At 34.2% G+C, this 18,891-nt stretch overlaps 1 protein-coding gene across 1 annotated transcript in view; it reads right to left on the bottom strand.

Annotated features, from left to right (window-relative positions):
• Positions 1 to 18,891, bottom strand: part of HHIP (hedgehog interacting protein) — a 75,924-nt gene that overhangs the window by 21,688 nt on the left and 35,345 nt on the right. Inside the window, exon 5 of the mRNA XM_070948702.1 lies at positions 46 to 197. Coding sequence (XP_070804803.1) covers positions 46 to 197 — 152 coding nt within the window. The remainder of the gene's footprint in view (positions 1 to 45; positions 198 to 18,891) is intronic.

The following is an 18,891-nucleotide window of genomic DNA, read 5'->3' as shown; positions in this document are numbered from 1 at the left end:
CTACACCCTAGGAAATACTGTAGAGATTGAATATACTATTCATACCTGGACACAGTGTATTCTACTATCCGAAGAATATGGTCATGAGGCCCGATAGCCCATCGTTCTTGGTTGGTGGTATAGGACAGATACAGCTTCCCATTTTTTTTGTAATTGGGATGGAATGCAAGACTTAGGAGCCCTCTTTCATCTCCACCCTGTAGTCAAATGAAAAACACAAAGAATTGTGAAGTTAATTATGTTCCTTATTGTGTTTCAGAACCACTACCCCTCCCCCCCTCCGCCAGTTTCTTTCTTTCTTGTGAGGAGTCTTTGCCAGGCTTCTTTCTTCCTTTTCTATTTATGAGGAAAAGGATTATAAAACAATTCTTCTGGATTGGGTGATGGGGGCAGGGATGCTTCTTGAGAGTTGGAATAAGGCAACTGTTTTGTTATCAATACACAGGCCTCTTTACCTCCACTTTTATGGAGTGAGTTTTGAGTGTAATCTATGGGAAGCCATGAAGACAAGTTTAAGTGCTTGTGAGCATTCTTTACTGGATTACTTGGTTGCCTGTTGTATGCAGAAGGCAAATCAAAAGGTCTATAATCAGCAGTCACTTCAAGTATCCAAGCTTTAAAATACAGTGCCAACTCCCACTGTCTTGGCAATCTGTTTAGAAAACAGTTAAATTGCTTGTGTAATATCTAAAGCTTTGTTTTACCCTGGAGGCAGCTACATCACTTGTCACAACTATGGTGGTCTGTTCATCAGGGCTAGCAAGCATACTGTAGGAAATAAGCAGACTCCAGTCTCTTTGCATAAAAGCATCAGTTTGTATGGGGGCCTATAGTGTACAGCTTTTTATTATTTCAAAAAGAAAGAAAGAAAGAAAGAAAGAAAATGCCCAAACATCTTTCTTTCATTATTTATGTATGCCACACAGATTAGTATAGTTACATGTTTAGCATCAGTTTCACATACTGTGACAATACAAATGTCAGCAACAGAATACAGAAAGACAATTCTCCCTAAATAAAAAATAAAAAAGGAAGAAAAGGCAGGAAGGGTTAGATCAGAATTAGGAATTACAATAATCAGAAACTCTCCTCTCCTCCTCTCCTTTGAAACTCTCCTTCAAACAGCATACAAGTATTCTTGCAGTATTAGAAAATGTACTGATGATATAAATGTGTTCCCATAATGATAGAAAGATTATGGTCCAGTTCCAGTCATATTAATTAAACTACTGCACACCCAGTGGGAGTTAATTCAGTTATAAGTAATTTATGCACTGTTGATTTTAATGGGTTTTTCTATGTAACTCTGGATCAAACTTTAGATGTAAAAATTATACATGAGACTAACTAATGTTTTAATACTATGGATATGGAAAGAAAGGAGATTGAGTAAAGTCTCTGTGCTCTCTTTCTTCTTTTCTGCTTTATAACAAGAGAAATAAATCCAGTTTCCTTTTCTCTGTGTCCAATAGAATTCCAGAATTTATTTAATAAAAGATGGAAATATTATATTGGAACATATTATATAATATTGCTGAAGAACCATCCTATAAAGTTAAGCTGCTTAGCTGAAAGGATCAAAATACAGAAAGATACTTAGGCACATGCAGGTCTGTCCACTATTTTCTTTTGTTCTCTCCCTTCCAATTCCCCCTTGTTATGCTATACTAGAGGCCACCATCAGAGACCATTCCCAAATTTCCATTGAATTTTAGGTGAGGCTTGTATGGCAGCATGTAAGTCCATTCTCAGAGTTTCATTGCTCTTTGGATCCTAGCCAGAGTTCACTAGACAGCATTTTCAATAGCCTGATAAGTACTTCTCCAATTAGCAACATGTAGGATGAAAGCTTTGCAAAACCATCAATCCCTTCTTTTAAAATTCATAAATGAAACTATTGCAGAGCAGCTTCGAAGTTACTTGGACATTCTGATGCCAGTTTTCCTCTAAAGAACATAATGGAACAATAACAATCTGAACTTAATTTAATTGTCTTTCACTTGAATAACTTTTCATATGATTTATATACACTTCACTGACTCTTCATTTTTTTTGCCGTAAACTTATGTTCATGTTGCTTCCAGGAAAAGCATCCTGAAAATTTCTGAAAACAGCTGTTGAAATTCAAAGATCTAATTTACATTTAACTGATGTACTCTTTTAACAGAAATGAAATTCTAGCAAGTCCTTTTGTATTATAAGTTTTTGAATAATGTAGAAAATACTGCTATAATTATTGGCACCTTTTCCAAATTAATGGCATGTGTTGGGATACCATCAACATTTAAAAATTGAATTCCTTTTTTTAAAAACAAGAAGCACTGACCACAGTGCAGTGATAAGCTGAATCTGTTAAAAATAATAAACCCACATTTATGAAAATATACAGTCTGAATGATTTTGAAATCCATTTTGTATTAAAACCTCTACCTTTCTTTAGGGAGAAAGTTGAAAATTAGTATTTGACAGGAAACTATGCCATTCCATATAAATGTGTATTTATATGAAATGGATCATCATATTATGGATATACTGTTTGCTTCTATAGAACCATGTTATATGAAAATTTATGAGAACATTAATAACAGGTTTGACATTTGATTCAGAAGAACACTGGACATATTGAGATAATTCTGTATTAGGTTATGAAAAAACTGAAATGAAATTCATGGCTTCACTAAATTCACTATGTGCTTTACTTAAGAAATATAAAAGTGCAAGAAGCTTTGGCTGGACACTCATCTATGATTCTAAAACCAGTCTTATTCAAATCAGATGTATCTAGAAGCTACCCATTTGTCCTTCCCATTGACCTGACAAGAAAATAATACAGGTAGTCCTCGACTTACAACAGTTCATTTAGTGACCATTCAAACATACAACAGCACTGAAAAAAATGACTTATGACCATTTTTTATACTTGTGTCCGATGTGGCATCCCCATGGTCAGGTGCTCAAAATTCAAATGCTTGGCAACGGACTTATATTTATGACGACTGCACTATCCCACGATTATGTGATCATCTTTTGTAACCTTCTGACGAGCAAAGTCAACAGGGAAGCCAGATTCATTTAACAACCATGTTATTAACAACTGCAGTGATTCACTTAACAACTGTGACAAGAAATGTTGTAAAATGGGGCAAAACTCAAAGAATGTTTGGCCCAAGGGCTAATCAGTAAAGTAAACTCCAACAAATGTCTCAGTTAGCAACAGATATTTTGAGCTCAATTGTGGTTATAAGTCAAGGACTACCTGTACATTTCTATTCTTTTAACACAATGAATTAAAATTCCCCAAATCAATCAACTTATTATCAGGATATGAAAAGTAATAAATTTCCAAGAAATAATGTTTGAGCTTTAAAGTGTTTTCACTTTCAATTTTCCTCCTTTTCTTCTTCCTTTTCCTTGTAATTGTATAGATAATGCACATCTTGGCATTTCAGGGACAAAACACCTAAGATTCTTTTTTAAAAAATTACTATATAATGTTATTCAGCATATGAGCACTGATAAGCAGCATCTCCTCTTTCCATGTCATGCTGAATACGATATCAAAAAGCTGGTCTCCACATACAGTATACGCAGTGTAAGGCTTCTACACTGTATACAGAAAGGCTTCAAAGGTCCAGTTCACATTAAAAATATATGTCACCCTTGGAGACCTGCTCTTCAGTAGTATCACCCATCTACCTTGCAAAGCAGACTGCTGCTTACTATTTTTCAGGTACTAAAATTTTACAGAAGTACAATCTGCTTGCAAAACATTAAAATCTAGCTAATAATTTAGTACAGATGTGCTGATTGGCATATACTTCTCCTAACAATGCCTAACTTGACCTAGTAGCTGAGTATATGGAGATTTAATTTAATTAATTTAATTTAATTAATTCAATTTATATGCCGCCCCTCTCCAGACTCAGGGCAGTTCACAATAATTTTAAAAAATCATTATAAAAAACATTTAAAAATTAAAAACATTAAAAACATTGAAAACTCATTCACGCCATTCATGGCCGGATCTTGCCAGATCACAAGAGCGAGATCAACGGCCCCAGGCCTGCCGGAAAAGCCAGGTCTTCACCGCTTTTCAGAAGGCCAATAGGGTGGGGATGGTCCGGTTGCTCAGGAGGTAACTGGTTCCAGAGAGCTGGGGCAGCCACAGAAAAGGCCCTCCCCTGCGGGCCCGCCAGCCGGCATTGTTTAGCTGACGGGACCCGGAGGAGACCAACTCTGTGGGGTCTTACCAGTTGCTGGGAGCTATGCGGCAGAAGGCGGTCTCGAAGATAACATGGCCCTGAGCCCTGTAGGGCTTTAAAGGTAATAACCAACACCTTGAATTATGACCGGAGACCAATAGGGAGCCAGTGCAGCTCGCGGAGAATTGGTGTAATGTGGGTGTACCTAGATGCACCCACGACAGCTCGCGCGGCTGCGTTCTGGACCAACTGTAGTCTCCGAACACTTTTCAAGGGTAGCCCTTGAGCGCGTTGCAATAATCTAACCATGAGGTGACAAGGGCATGAGTGACTGTGAGGAAAGCCTCCTGATCCAAGTAGGGTCGCAATTGGTGCACCAGGCGAACCTGTGCAAAGGTCCCCCTAGCCACAGCTGTCAGATGTTGCTCTAATCTTAGCTGTGAGTCTAGGAGGACACCCAAATTGTGAGCCCGTTCTGAGGGGGACAATTTCTCTCCCCCCCCGAACCAAGGATGGACAATCAACATAGTCTTTAGGAGGCAATACCCACCTCTTGCTTCCCTTGGCTTTCATTTGGTGTTTTTAGATATTAGTTTTATGTACAGATGCAACCATGGAGTATGGCATACATATGACTGAGTTTACAGTGGTACAGTGGTGTTATAATTTATTCCTTGGTTTATTGCAATATATAGGCCTATGAAATCAGGAATAAGTCTCTAACTCCTCTTCAAGATGCAATGCTACATACTGCACCAATGCAGTTTTGATGTGGTCACCATTCTAAGTTCTTTCAGTTTTGCAATTCTTATGATTACAAGTATTAATTATACACAGGCATATTGGTGTCAGATAGTAAGACATAAATGACAAGTCAATTTGGCTTTTTAAACTGAAATTATTCTGATACAAAAAATATAATTTTCTGGAATATATAGGAATGAGAAAGAATAGGGAAAAAACTTTCAAAAGTTAGATGGAAAATTCTCTTTGCTGGCATGGATAATTTGGCTACAGTAAATGATACATTAAATAATTGGTTGAACAAAAATGACATTAATAAAATTTGTCAGATTATCCAGTAAAAAAATTGATAGGAGGCATTGTTACCTGGTTGTACAAATCTCTAGAGAGATTATAACATAATAAAACATGGGCCAGATATTCAGACACTCCATCATTTCAAGGCAAAAATCTCTGTCAAAATAAGTCTTCTTAACTCTGTCCTTGAAAACTGTTGAGGATAAACTGTTAATAATATAATTATGTGTCATGCACTATAATGATTAGCTATAGTAATCTGATGGCAATAGAATTATGAAATTTTGCTCCCATACATAAAATAGAAATTACAATAATTTGGGGTTGGGATGTTCTATTATTGTGCTACAATATAGTTGTTAAAATCACTGTGCAATAAAGATCAATTGTGGTAATGAGAAAAGAAAATAATTTATGGTCAGATTAGGTTAGATGAGAGAAGTTAATAAAAGATCAGTGAACTTTATAGGTGAGTGAGAATTTGGGTTTGACCTTCTATTCCAAAGGCTTTAATTGGTGATGCACTAGAAAACATGAAATTGAAAGAGGTTGGTCACAGGGTCATTTCACATTAATGCCACATTGTACAGGTCTTTGAATTATGACTATTTATTTAATGGCTTTTTAAACTTACAATTGTGTGAAAAAGTGACTTATAACTGGTCCTCACACTTACAACTGTCACAGTATCTGGGTGGTCACAAAACGTGTATGCTTGTCAGTCGGCATCTAGTGACAACTGTTGCAAGATCCCGAGGTCGCCATTTGCAACCTCCCCAATGGGCTTTCAATAAGCAAAGTCAATGGGGGAAAACAATTTGCTTAACGACTGCAGCAAAAAAGGTCATAAAGTTGGGCCTAGCCCACTTAATGAATGCATCACTTAGCAATGTTCCAATTGCGATTGTAAGTCAAGGACTACCTGAATTACATTGTCTACCGTGTTTGGAAAAAAAAATATAATAGTGGAAATCTAAGTTTATGTTCCTTAAATTGTGTTAGAAATAATAGTTTCTATAGTTCCTCTAATAGAAGGTCCTCATGGCACATATTCTAGTCGTAGATATTTTATTTAATTTATGATCAAAAAGCAGGATGCTCTGCTATCCTACACTGTCATCTTTTGCTGCAAATAAACACAAAAGTAGAAAGATAATAATGAAACAGTTAGGGGCTTTGACCAATCAAAATATTATTAATGACAAATAGAATAACACAATATAATTTCTGACTCCCTGTTTCCATAAAGTTTTTTAATGGACTGTAGCTAATATAGTGGTCATGCAGCTGAAGAGATTATCTTCACATCATTAGAATGAAATATAACACTGAAGTGCCTGACTTCATTGCTTAAGGTTTTACTGCTATCTGGTATTATAGTATATAGTTCCCATTGTAAGTCTAAATAAGAACTTGCCCTGACCTTTAATACAACAAACATTTAAACAAGTTAGTAATATTATTATGAAGTGGAACTTAGTGGTTTGGACCACCAAGAAACAATCATAAATTTTTTAAAAATTAAGTTTTGACCATGTGATTTTCCTTACCAATTATGCAACAGCTTGTTTTGACATAAGGGTCAAACTTTTAAAAAATGACACTTTTAAAAGAGATTTATAAAGTTTCTATTTTTACAATGATCATATCAACAATTAAACAAGATATGTTACTAATACATCAAATTGAGTTTGCTTTACTCTCTTGCTAAAATGTTGAATGCTAGACCAATGGAGAATTATGTAATTCACAATTGCTTTAATGGAGACAAAAATAGTTTAGTTCCATAACTTCAATCATTTAGTATTATGGAAATGCTTACATCCTTATTTATTTATTTGACTGCCTTACTCTGACTGGCTAATATGGAATTAAAACACAGAACAAAGTAAACAATCAACAACAAAATGACAAAAATATAACATAAAATAAAATAAATTGATGCAGACACCATTTGTTCTAAACTGGCTTTCTTTTCTTCATTTAACATTCAGACTATTAATAAAATTATCAAGAGCCTTGGTGGTGCAGTGGACTAAAGTGCTGTTAAGTAGCACTTAGCTGCCAGCTGCCTGCAATTACTATAACTTCAAATCTCACCAGGCTCAAGATTGACTCAGCCTTCCATCCTTCCGAGGTAGGTAAAATGAGGACCCCGATTGTGGGGGCAATAAGCTGACTTTTTATAAAAAAGAACACCGCTTAGGGGCGGGTCGAAAGCCCTACTAAGCAGGTATATACAAAAGTATGAAGGCTATTGCTTAACACATTGTAAGCCGCCCTGAGTCTCCGGAGAAGGGCGGCATATAAATCAAACCAACCAACCAACCAACCAACCAACCAATCAATCAATCAATCAATCAATCAATCCAGGAACAATGTTGCTATCCATGCTACACATGAGACACTGAACAAATAAATAGCACAGGTAAGTCTGGCAAGACAAAGAGGGTCCAGCTTCATGTTGTGGGTCCTTTGGGCAAGCTAGGCTTTATAAATGCTGCAACTTTTGTTTCAGATGTCTAAATTTATTGTTTGATTCCCATATTCTTTCTCAAAGTAGGCACCTATATAAATAAATAAATGCTCTGCTACTTACTTAATAATAAGCAGCCTATCATGTGCTGACCACAGATATGTTGGAAACAAATAATATTGAAGAAAATGTCACAACCCAGAAGGATAAGGTCATTGAGACAAAACATGGATATTCTGTTGCCTAATACATCACACTATAAGTGTAAAGATCCAGTCAGATGATATTTCTAGATGAATTATGAAGTACAGTCTCTGAATAAGTCACTAATACCAAGAAGTAGCCATTACAATCTAATACTGTAATTTAAGTTTCAGAATTGGTATTATAAAATAAGACGATATTCAATAATATCTTCAAGACAGAAGTACCATTTGTATTAAGTTTTAGTCTTTTTATTGGTTGACTCAAAAACAATGTCAATTTTATCATACAGCAATAATCGCTACATGTGTTTATAATTTCAAAGACACTTGACAGTCAAAATGAAATTTTACATCTACAATAACCACACTGCATTGGTGGTGCAGCGGACTAAGTGCTGTTATGTAGCACTTAGCTGCCAGCAGGTATATACAAAAGAATGAAGGCTATTGCTATAAGTGCATTATAGCCCTGAGTCTTCAGAGAAGGGCGGCATATAAATTGAACAAATAAATAAATAAATAAATAAATAAATAAATAAATAAATGTTGAAAATTGTGTGATTCTGATGTCAACTGTATTTGCCAGCTCAACACCTGAAACTGTGTAACTTGCATAGTCTTGTTTACTAGCTTCATACCAAAATAAATAATTTAATTTGTATCTTCATATACTTGTTTTGCAATATCATTTTCAGCATTTTGTTTCATTCAGAATACAAAGTTTCTACCATATTGTATGGTATATTTCTCAAGTTCTGTGGAACAATACGACTCACATAACTCTGTGAACATATTCAATAATTTGCCCAAGCCCTTTATCCGAATAATTGTACTATTCTACTATATTGACTTTGAGCAGTATTAGTTGTAATATAATTCACTTTCCTTTCTGAACAATAAGGACAACAAATTTTCTTTGAAAACATTTTGCTTTTCATCCAAGAAGCTACTTCATTTCTGAACTGGATGACAAGTGAAATGTTTTGAAAGAAAAAAAAATCAAGAAAGTCCAGTTGCCTTTTAGAAAAAACACTTTGGGACTTTGAGTCAAAAATGTTGTCTTTGCCTTAATATGGAGAAATGGTAATTTTGTAGCTGTGATCCATGCAATAGTTTGGGAAGGTGAGGGCAACAGAGAATGCATCAGTCATAACAAGTGTAAAGAAGCCTATCACAAATTGGACTGGTTTTTGACAGCATATAATTATGTAATGAAAGACAACTTCCATGTGACACACAGACACATACACAAATATCCAGGGGCTATCTGTAGTCCAGGGCCTTGGTTATTCAATCCTGTTTTAAGTTCTTTAGTGGAACATTCTTCTAAGAATACTATTCAGTTACATCAGAGGCCTTTTCAGTTAGGGCTGATCCAGTTGCAGAATTCTTCTCAAAAGGCTTGCCCAAAACCAGGGCTGTAATCCTTTCATTTTCAGGCAAAAACAAAAGCAGATGCAGACATCCTCTGCCATTTATTATTTGTTTGCTTGAGTGTGATTTAAATAATGATACTGTTTGCTTGCTTATTTTATTCGTCTTTTCATTCCAGAGATTTAAATTTAAACTGTCAGCTTTGGAAGCCATATTAGGCCAGAAGCTTCCATGCTGCCACCTTCTCGTGTGTGGGAAAGTAGGAGGGGGGATTTAGTAGAGGGGTTGTCTGTAGACATAATAGCATTCTTCGTGTCAGTCAAGGTCAGGGTGATCCTGCATCTGGAGAAGGAATGGTCAGAGTGATGTCTCGATATGGGACGGCTGTTGATTGGAGCATGTGATCGACTGAGGAATGAAGGGATGGTTTGGGAGGTTTTGATTTACTGACGGAAAACCCGGACATCTCAGATTCAGGTTTTCCCAGATGTGCCAGTTTACCAATTCTAGTAAATAGAACTTTGAAAAATGCTTGGAGTTGGGGTTTTTCTGGAACGCTGACATAAACTATATTTTCCCCAAGAGTGATAAAACAAGGAGATATTTGGATTTAAAAAAATAGAAAACTGCTTCCATAAAAAGACTCAGATACAGTGTTCTTATTCCCAAATTGAACTTTAGCAATGAAACCAAACTTTCAAAAGATTGTTTCTTCCTCTTCCTCACTGCAATTTTTTAGTCCTTCAGTTCCGTTTTATCCTTTTTGAAAAATGAAACGGAACACAGTTTCCTGTTAAAACTGTGGTAAGTTAAAGCCAATTACAAGAGCGGAGGCAACATTTTGAATGTTGTTTTCTTTTATAACAGTCTAGAATTTCAAAAAAAGGGACAGGGAAAACACTAATAAAAGTCAGCCATCATTATGATGTCATTGTTATAGTTTCCCTTGAAATAACCTAGCAAGTACAAATAATATTTGTAATGTGTGACATCATTAATATAATCCTTCCATTTTTCAAACTTTATGTTATATTTAGACATATTTCCTGTTTGCTGTAAAGAATACCTTCTGCATGGCATCTGCTCCATTAACAAAATCTGCTGTATATTAAACCATCTTTGCTGAAATACACATGGACACATCAGGCTAGAATTGATACAGATCCAGGGTGGCAATTCATGGAAAGTGATAATGACTTATAAATCAAAGACTCCATTCCACTTAACTGACTCAGCTGGTCCTTTCTCCTTTTGCCTCAGTAAATGCTGCAAGTAGGGGTCACGACACCTTAATTCTGTGTGGCCAAACTGCTATCATTGCTCTTATTGTTCCAGTCCCTGATAAGTTGCGATGATTATTGTCACCTTGAGCCTTTCACTATCTCTGACTTTATTCCACAATGTTATTTTAAGGATGGAGATTGGGAGTGAGCCAAATCAGTAAGAACAATTTTGCCTGTATGTACAATTTACTTTAAATATATATATGGAAATGAAATGAAATTAAGTTTTATTCAAATTGTGTAAGAAAGTGTTCATGTGGTGAACTGTGGTGAAGTAGCAGAAAATTTTGTGCTAAATATAAATAACATGAGTTTGAAAAAACTTACTAAACTACTTTATACATATATTCAGAAGAGCATACAGCTCAATTTTGGACGAAAAGCTATGCTTTTACTTGTAACTGTGAAGTATATAAGGTCCTTTTGATGCTCATAATATATTATAACAGTTGTACTGTATATCATATGACTGATAAAAGTGATATTGCTTTTCAGAAAATACCATTTTTTGCATTCAGTCTTTATATAAATATATTAAGAATTCTTCTGTATTATCCTTTTGAAACAAAACAATTGCAGTCAACATAGAACAAGAAAATGTCAGAGCCTGAAAGAACCAACAAGTTTGCAAAAGTGTAAAATGTCTTTAAGGAAAAGGCTTCAGGCTGAAAATAATTTTCCCTCCTGCAAAATCTCAATGACTGTTTATCATATTTAGTGGCCACTTAAAGTTGAAAGACTATTAAGAAGGAAGGAAGGAAGGAAGGAAGGAAGGAAGGAAGGAAGGAAGGAAGGAAGGAAGGAAGGAAGGAAGGAAGGAAGGAAGGAGTTAAGGTGGCTTAGGAGAAGTTTTTCTATACAAAATAAAATGTAATAGTTTAGAAGCTAAAACAAAACCCTTCTTGTGTGGACCTAAATAAATATAAAAATAAATGTTTGGAATTTGCTCATAAAGTTTAACAGGATCAACTCTAAGACGCCTGGTGCAAGTACATAAATACTTATGATGTTTTAAAATGTGCAAATCTTTCAGGTGGGGGATAAACAGTTTATTTTCCATTACGGATTTCAAGATGGAAGGAAGTGTCAAATGACGTATTACAGGACTCTTTTTTAGATCCTGCACTATTCAACACATTAATATATTTGTGAACAATGTGAGTAGTAATCATCTTAGAAGAAAGCACCATGATTCGGGAGTATCTTGACAAGCTGGATGCTGGGTAGAAACTAGCACGATGAATTTCAGTGGAAACAAATGCAAAATCCCACATGTGGTAGGAAATATTAAAAGTGCAAGTATAAAATGGGTTGGATCCCATTTGGGAGCAGTGCATGCAGAAAAAGATTAAATGGATCACAAGCTAGACATATGTCTAAAGTCAAAATTATGATGTAGATGCGGAAAAGCAAATCCCATTATAGATCGCATCAATAGAAATATGCTGTCAAAATCAAGATAAATAATATTTTTACTCCTATTTTGCTCTACATAGACTACACCTAGAATACTGTGACCAGTTCTGGGCCTTTTGGTTTAGGGAGAACATTGACAAACTTGAAAAACTGCATAGGTTTTAGCATACTAAGAGGTATGAAAGGAGAGAGTAATGAGGAGTAGTTGGAAGTAATGAGTATGTTTAGCCTGGACAAAGAAGGAAAGGAGATATGACAGATACCTAAAGGGATGTTACATAGAAGATTTGTGGAAGGCAGGAAAAGAAACAATGGGTTTAATTTACAAGAAAGCTGATTTGGTTGAATATCAGAAAAAAATCCAAATGGTAAGAGCTGTTTATCAGTGAAAGAGACTTGTAGGGGGAGGTGACTTTCCATTGAAGATTTGTAAACAGAGGCTAGGTGGTGGTTTGTTGGGGATGTTGTAGTCCTGGGGTAAGGGGAAGGTTGAACTAGATTATATCAAAGATCCCTTCCAACCCTTAAATCTCATGATTCCTTCTATTTATAATAATCAAATAATCAATCAATCTTATTTATTCTTACTTTGCTTCTGTATTCTTTCAAAATCATGGTGATTCTGCTTTCCTGGTTTTAATTTTGGTTTTAAAAACTGTTTATGTTTCACTTTTCTATGTCTAGGGCTGATTCCTGCTCATGTAGATTATATATTTTTGCTTACTGTTTGAATAGTATAACTGCCTTGATTTTTTGAAGATAAATTGTATGCTAATATTTTTATTTCATTAATCATATGGATCATAAATGTTTATTCATAATAACAGCCCTCTAATTTTAGTATAACATACTACTTTCAAAAATGTACATACCGCATGTTTTCAGGCAAATATTGCATTAAAAATGGTTTGCTGGATATGTTTGCTGCCTTATTTGTAAAAAAATAAAGGTGAAATACAAATAAGTAACATGAAAATAATTTCACTATATTAAGCAGCTTTGCGAGTTTAGTTGCTTCATTTTTTTAATAATTGTAAATGAGTTTCAGAGTTACTCTTTTATGAGTCTAACTGCTCAAGTTCTCCCAATAATCTTTAGTAGCTTTCAAAGCCTGTGTAAAACTTTGGCTACTTTCCAGTAATAATATCTGTGTTTCCAATGATAAATTGTACAATTTTATTATTAAGTTAACTACTCTAAAGTTCAATATTTTCTTATAATGCTTATTAATGTTATTTGGTTTTTGTGTTTTCCATCTCCATTTTCTTTTCTTTTTTCCTTTCCTCATTTTTCCTTTACTTTTTCGTCTGCAAACATCAAATATAATGAAACCCCATTTTATGCCAAAACCATTTTCTTTATGCCAAGAGCTGAAAAGGTACAAATGACTAGGAGTGCATTTACAAACCCTGGAGCACCCATAGAAGATTGGTCCAAAAATATGGGTTCTTTCTGTAATATGGGAAAGGGGGAGATTTAGAAGCATTAAACAAAAGTTTGATGAAAGTTATTATTATTTGATTTCTATAGTTCTGACTATAAGACATCCAAGTTAATTTAAATTGCATATTTATCTATTGGATCTGAGACCGTTATATTCCAGGGAATTTTGAGAAAAGCTGAACTCTTTTCTAAATCCCTACAAAAGACATTATTTCGTGCTGAGTTATTGCTGCTTGCAGCCCACAGTGTTGCTTCACCATCATTTATTTTCTATGAAAAATAGCTTGTTGCCCAGTAACCCTACCAAGCAGCACACCCTGTTCTGTCCTACAGTAATGTCATAGCAGACAAATAATAATAATAATAATGCATTGTTAATAAACAGAGCCCTTTACTGAATTAACTATATTTGCTTTCAGTGATGTTTCAGATTTTAAAATCTAATTGGCCAGGTTTTCCTAGACGAAAATAGAACTGAAGATATAACCACTTAAAGAGTTTAAAAATATAATAGAGTGTACTTGTAAAAAACTTCATTAGAGAGGAAGTGGATTTCCTGAATATGTTAAGGATATTTGTGTTCATGGTATGATGCATGAAAACACTGTGGCTTCTAACAGAGGTATACACTGCACAACTTGCCCCACCCTCACTATGAATTTGAGTCTCAGGTTCTAAATGTTGATACAATATTCAAGTTACTGTACCACAGACTATTACAACAGATGTATTGTAAATTCTTGGTTTATTCAGAGAATTGCTTGTTCCTGAGGTTTCATTTTTAATAGCCTTTCTTCATATAAATACTTAAAAACATGAAGCTGAAATTTGACAGCAATCTACTTGGAAGAAATTTTCATTTGACTAAATAGGTTCTATATCTGGGTAAACAGGTATAAGACTGCACTTAGTATTTCATTATGTATTATACTCTTAATATTGCAGGTCAGATTAATATGGTGTAACATACTTAACTTTAAATTTACAGTCTCATTTCTGCATTGTATAATATCTGGAAGTGCATATACAACTTTGCTTACTTTGTACAGTTTTTAATTCGTATTTTCCATACATAATAGTATGTTTAAGCATGTGTGCTATTCATATAGATTTTAATTTCCTAATTTTCCCCCTTAGGCTACTTCTGGCTACCTTTTATTAAAAATGAAATTTACAATGAAATTATTAGCTGGTGCTATGACTCCCAGGAAAAAAATCATCAATTTTGAATGGTCCTTTCAAAACTTACATTTATTTCCTCAATTCAAATTGAGTATTTTAGAATGTTCATAATTTGTCAAGAACCTTTTTAATCCTAAAAAAGAGTGATATGGTAAATTATGCTTCTCACATGTATTCTGAAGGAAAACAATTGTCAATAAAAATATTACAAACTGAGAAAGCCATAATATTATTGAGAAACTAATAACTTAGAGCTAATTTATTCAAGCAAATATTATTTTTTGCAACAAAACAAACTAAATGTTGAATATATTACACAGAGAATTGTTTTGATGACTCTTGCATGTAGCCCAATATGCTTTCAACCCACAGCCGGAAGAAAAATTCTTGCTGTGTTATCAGTAAAAGATACAAGATGGTGCAATTATATAAACTGCCTTAGAAACAAAGATAAAAGTTTTTAAATTAGCAATCATATTAGCAGTGATTGTCAGAAAATGTAGCAAATATCCATGACCCTACTCTGCCCCAACCAGTTGTACACAAAGTGAGAAAATAAGAAGTCAATTTTAAAATAATTATTGGCATTCTTGGGAAAGAAAAAGAATAGTTGTTGGAGGCAGAAGAAAAATAAGTGGGAAACATGTGTTCCTGCAAAGTGTTGCTGCTTGTTTTCTCCAGAAGAGAAAGATGGGACTTTATAATGGCCTATAGAAGGATCTGTTTCCAGCTAAGCTGTGAGCAAAGATAATTTGAGCATCTAACAAATCCAAACATATGCTGTGAGATGTCTACCTACACATACCCTTGGTCCTTGGAACGAATATAGGCTTTATATTCTTAGAGAATAAAATGCTAGGTGGTTACAACCCAGAGTTTTATTTGGAAGTGAAATTGCCTGCCTTCCAAAGTACTAAGACAATCTGGATTGGTAAAAAGTGTTCAGGGAAGATGGTTGAGGATTTGATGGAAAGCAACACTGCTAATTTGCTTTCTAGAAAATGTTTTTTGATTGTCCACAACTGAGACAGCTATTTTATGAATAGACATTTTGTGAAAGCACCTAAAACAGGCAATGTATATATCCAAAGCAGTGTTTGCCAATGCTTACCTATTCTACATTACAGAACCATATAATCCTTTAACATATATTGATACTAATAATTAATACAGCATGATAAATTACTGTATTTTGAATATCCAGGAAATATTCCTGAAAAGATACTGTATAAACCTTTCTCTATATAATTATTGCTATTGCATAGTACATATAAACTAGTAAACAGCATTTGAAGGCAACTATACTAATAGATGTGAATGAACATCGAATGCGGCTTGTTGGACATATCTTATATATGCCTAAACACCAGCATCCAAGAATTGCAATATGTTGGATACTTTCTAGAGGAAAGAGAAAACGAAATCAATCTTGGAAAACTTGGTGCCAATCACGTATGGAAGACCTTAAGATTATTAATGTTCCTTGGGATGATGCCAAAGATGCTGCAAATGATCAAAACCAGTGGAAAACATTCACTACTCAATGTGTTCTGCACATAACGTAATGATAATGATACTAATAGAAAGCAAGTAAATACATAGCAAAGAATTTGAAAAAATCAATACTTTGACTTAAAATTTTGCACCCCAATTATATTCCACCCGAACTATATACATTCAGCTACACAATACACTATGAATTGAGAGTATAGTTTCATATGTTTAAAAGATATCTACCTTAATTGCTATAAAAGTAAGTCATGGGATATTGATCTGAGTGACCAGAATGGCAGATAGCCAAGAAAAATTCTTCATATCTGTGTTTTGGCTTCCATGTCCATGAACTCATCTACATAAATATTTTACTCTTAAATACAATTTTCATACAAGATGGGATATCAGATTGCTGAATATCCATGAGGAAAGGAACTGTAGTGATAAGTAGTGGTAGAAACATGTTGAAGTATCAATCATATTTTCTTTGTGGAAAACACAAGGTCCCCTGATCTGATTATTTTTTAAAGTATTGCAATACTTTAGTATAGGAAATAAGCCTATCATTTTATATTTTTCTTCGAATATGAATTTTCTTTAAGAAGAATGGTGTAGAATTAATTGTGGCATGCAACATAATTTTCATTTGATGGGAACTAGAGTTATTCTGTCTATATAGTAGCTTCCAGTTGTTAATCAAATTAGCCATATTGTATAAAATCACTTTCAATATATTAAAATAAATTATATTTTTTCATAGTTCACAATTAAAAGATAAAGATAGGATCACAATATAGATGGTCATTTTTATTAGATTACTAGAAATGCTATATATATCAGAATACTATTACTATATGTTTAGGTTCCACACCGCAAGTTCATTTAGCTTAATGCATCTGTATATGTTCAAATAACTCACATTAAAAAGGCATTTCATTTCATTTTATAAGGCTGTTATTTATATAGAATTATATTTATATGACCTAAAGCTGGAAAGTCAGATAGTAAATCTGGATTACAAGGAGATTCTTCTTTATGGATTGCTAAAGTTTTATACAAGATGGCCAACATTAAAAGGTAAATCTCTTTCATTCTAGCATAATAACTAGCTATATTTTATTTTTTCCAAGAATATAACAAATTATATTGTATCAATAAAATATATTTTTCATATTTTAATTGAATTATAAATAGAACATAAATAGTATTCAGTGTAAGGATCATGAAACACACTTAACACCGGTCATCAGTAGCCTAACAGAACAACAGCACATATTCAACAAAGTGCCTAGATTAATAGATAAAGCTTCAACACTATTTGTGACTTTTCATAGGGAATTCCAGAATTGGGGCATTTTTATCAAGATTTCCTTCATTGGATCTTTATGCCCTGAAAAATCTGTAAGAATGGACTTTGTCAGATATATCTTAAGATATATAGTGCCTTATGTTTCAAGATAAACCTGAAAAGCTGGCAGTCAGTGCAGCTTCTTCAGAATAGAAACATAATAAAGTAATATGTAGAGTAATAGAAATAAAGAGTAATGTTTCCAATTGATTTATCTCTATAGAAATCAGAAAATCATAGTGTCGAAAGGGACCTGAGAGATTACTAATTCCAACTCGTGACCTGTATCTACACCCCAGCTATCATATCTCCCCTCAACCTTCTGCAAGCTAAACAAACCTAACTCTTTTAACTATTCCTTGTAGGACATGGTTTCTAATGCTTTCACCATTTTGGTAGCTTTGTTTAGATTTGCTTGTCTAGACTTGCTTGTCTATAAGTGTATTTTTAAACTGGGGTGCACATACCTGAATGTAACACTCCTTTGCAGCCTACTAAAGTAGAGTAGAGTGGTATAATTATTTCCTGTGATTTGGATTCTATCATTCTCTTGATTTGCTCTTCAATATGTAATTGGCCTTTGCAGCTCAATGACACTGTTGGGATATGTTGAGACTGTGATCCACTAGTACACATATGTCCTTCTCACATGTGCTGTTCTTGAGCCAAGGTAACAGTAACAGAGCTGGAAGGGACCTTGGAGGTCATCTAGTCCAACCCCTTGCTCATACAGGAGACCTATACTAGGGATTCGAACCGCTGAACTGCTGACCTTTCTGATAGACAAGCTCAGTGTCTTAGCCACTGAGCCACCTAGCCAGAGTTTCCCCATCCTGTAAATGTTTGTTTTCTTACCTAGATGCATGATGTTACATTTCTCCATGTTAAATTTCATTTTATATGTTTCTGTCCACTTTCCTCTCGTATTAACAGTATGTTCTGAATAGCTGCAGCTTCCAAGCTAATTCCAATGAAATCTCTATACAATCATATATAAGATGGTGTGAACTTTCAAATTATATCATTAGCTTTGATCAGTCCAGAAATTTTGCAGCCTTCAACTATATGCAGACAGAAAGTGCTGCACAATTGTCTGTAACTTGAAAACATTACTTAATATTTACTTAATACTTAATATTTACTCCATATTACTTAAGAATGCATTCAGTTCTGTTGTGGTTTCTGATCATCAGAGCCAGTGAGGATAGTTGATGGGCAAATAAAATAGAAATAATATGATAACCATCTGTAAATTTGATTTGGCATAAAAAAATTGGCTACATAAAATATAATCAACATTTATATAAGACCAAATGAAATTAAACTGGTGCAATGCTGAACGTTCTAATAGAGTGTTTTTACTTCAAACACCAGTCCTTCTGTCCCTTTTTCCAGACTATGAAAAAGTCCTTAAATATGTTTTTCT

Source organism: Pituophis catenifer, unplaced genomic scaffold, assembly GCF_029215685.1.
Source record: "Pituophis catenifer annectens isolate HBS135680 unplaced genomic scaffold, rPitCat1.0.hap2 SCAF_8, whole genome shotgun sequence".
Lineage (NCBI taxonomy): Eukaryota > Metazoa > Chordata > Lepidosauria > Squamata > Colubridae > Pituophis > Pituophis catenifer.
This window is presented reverse-complemented; position numbering and strand designations above follow the sequence as displayed.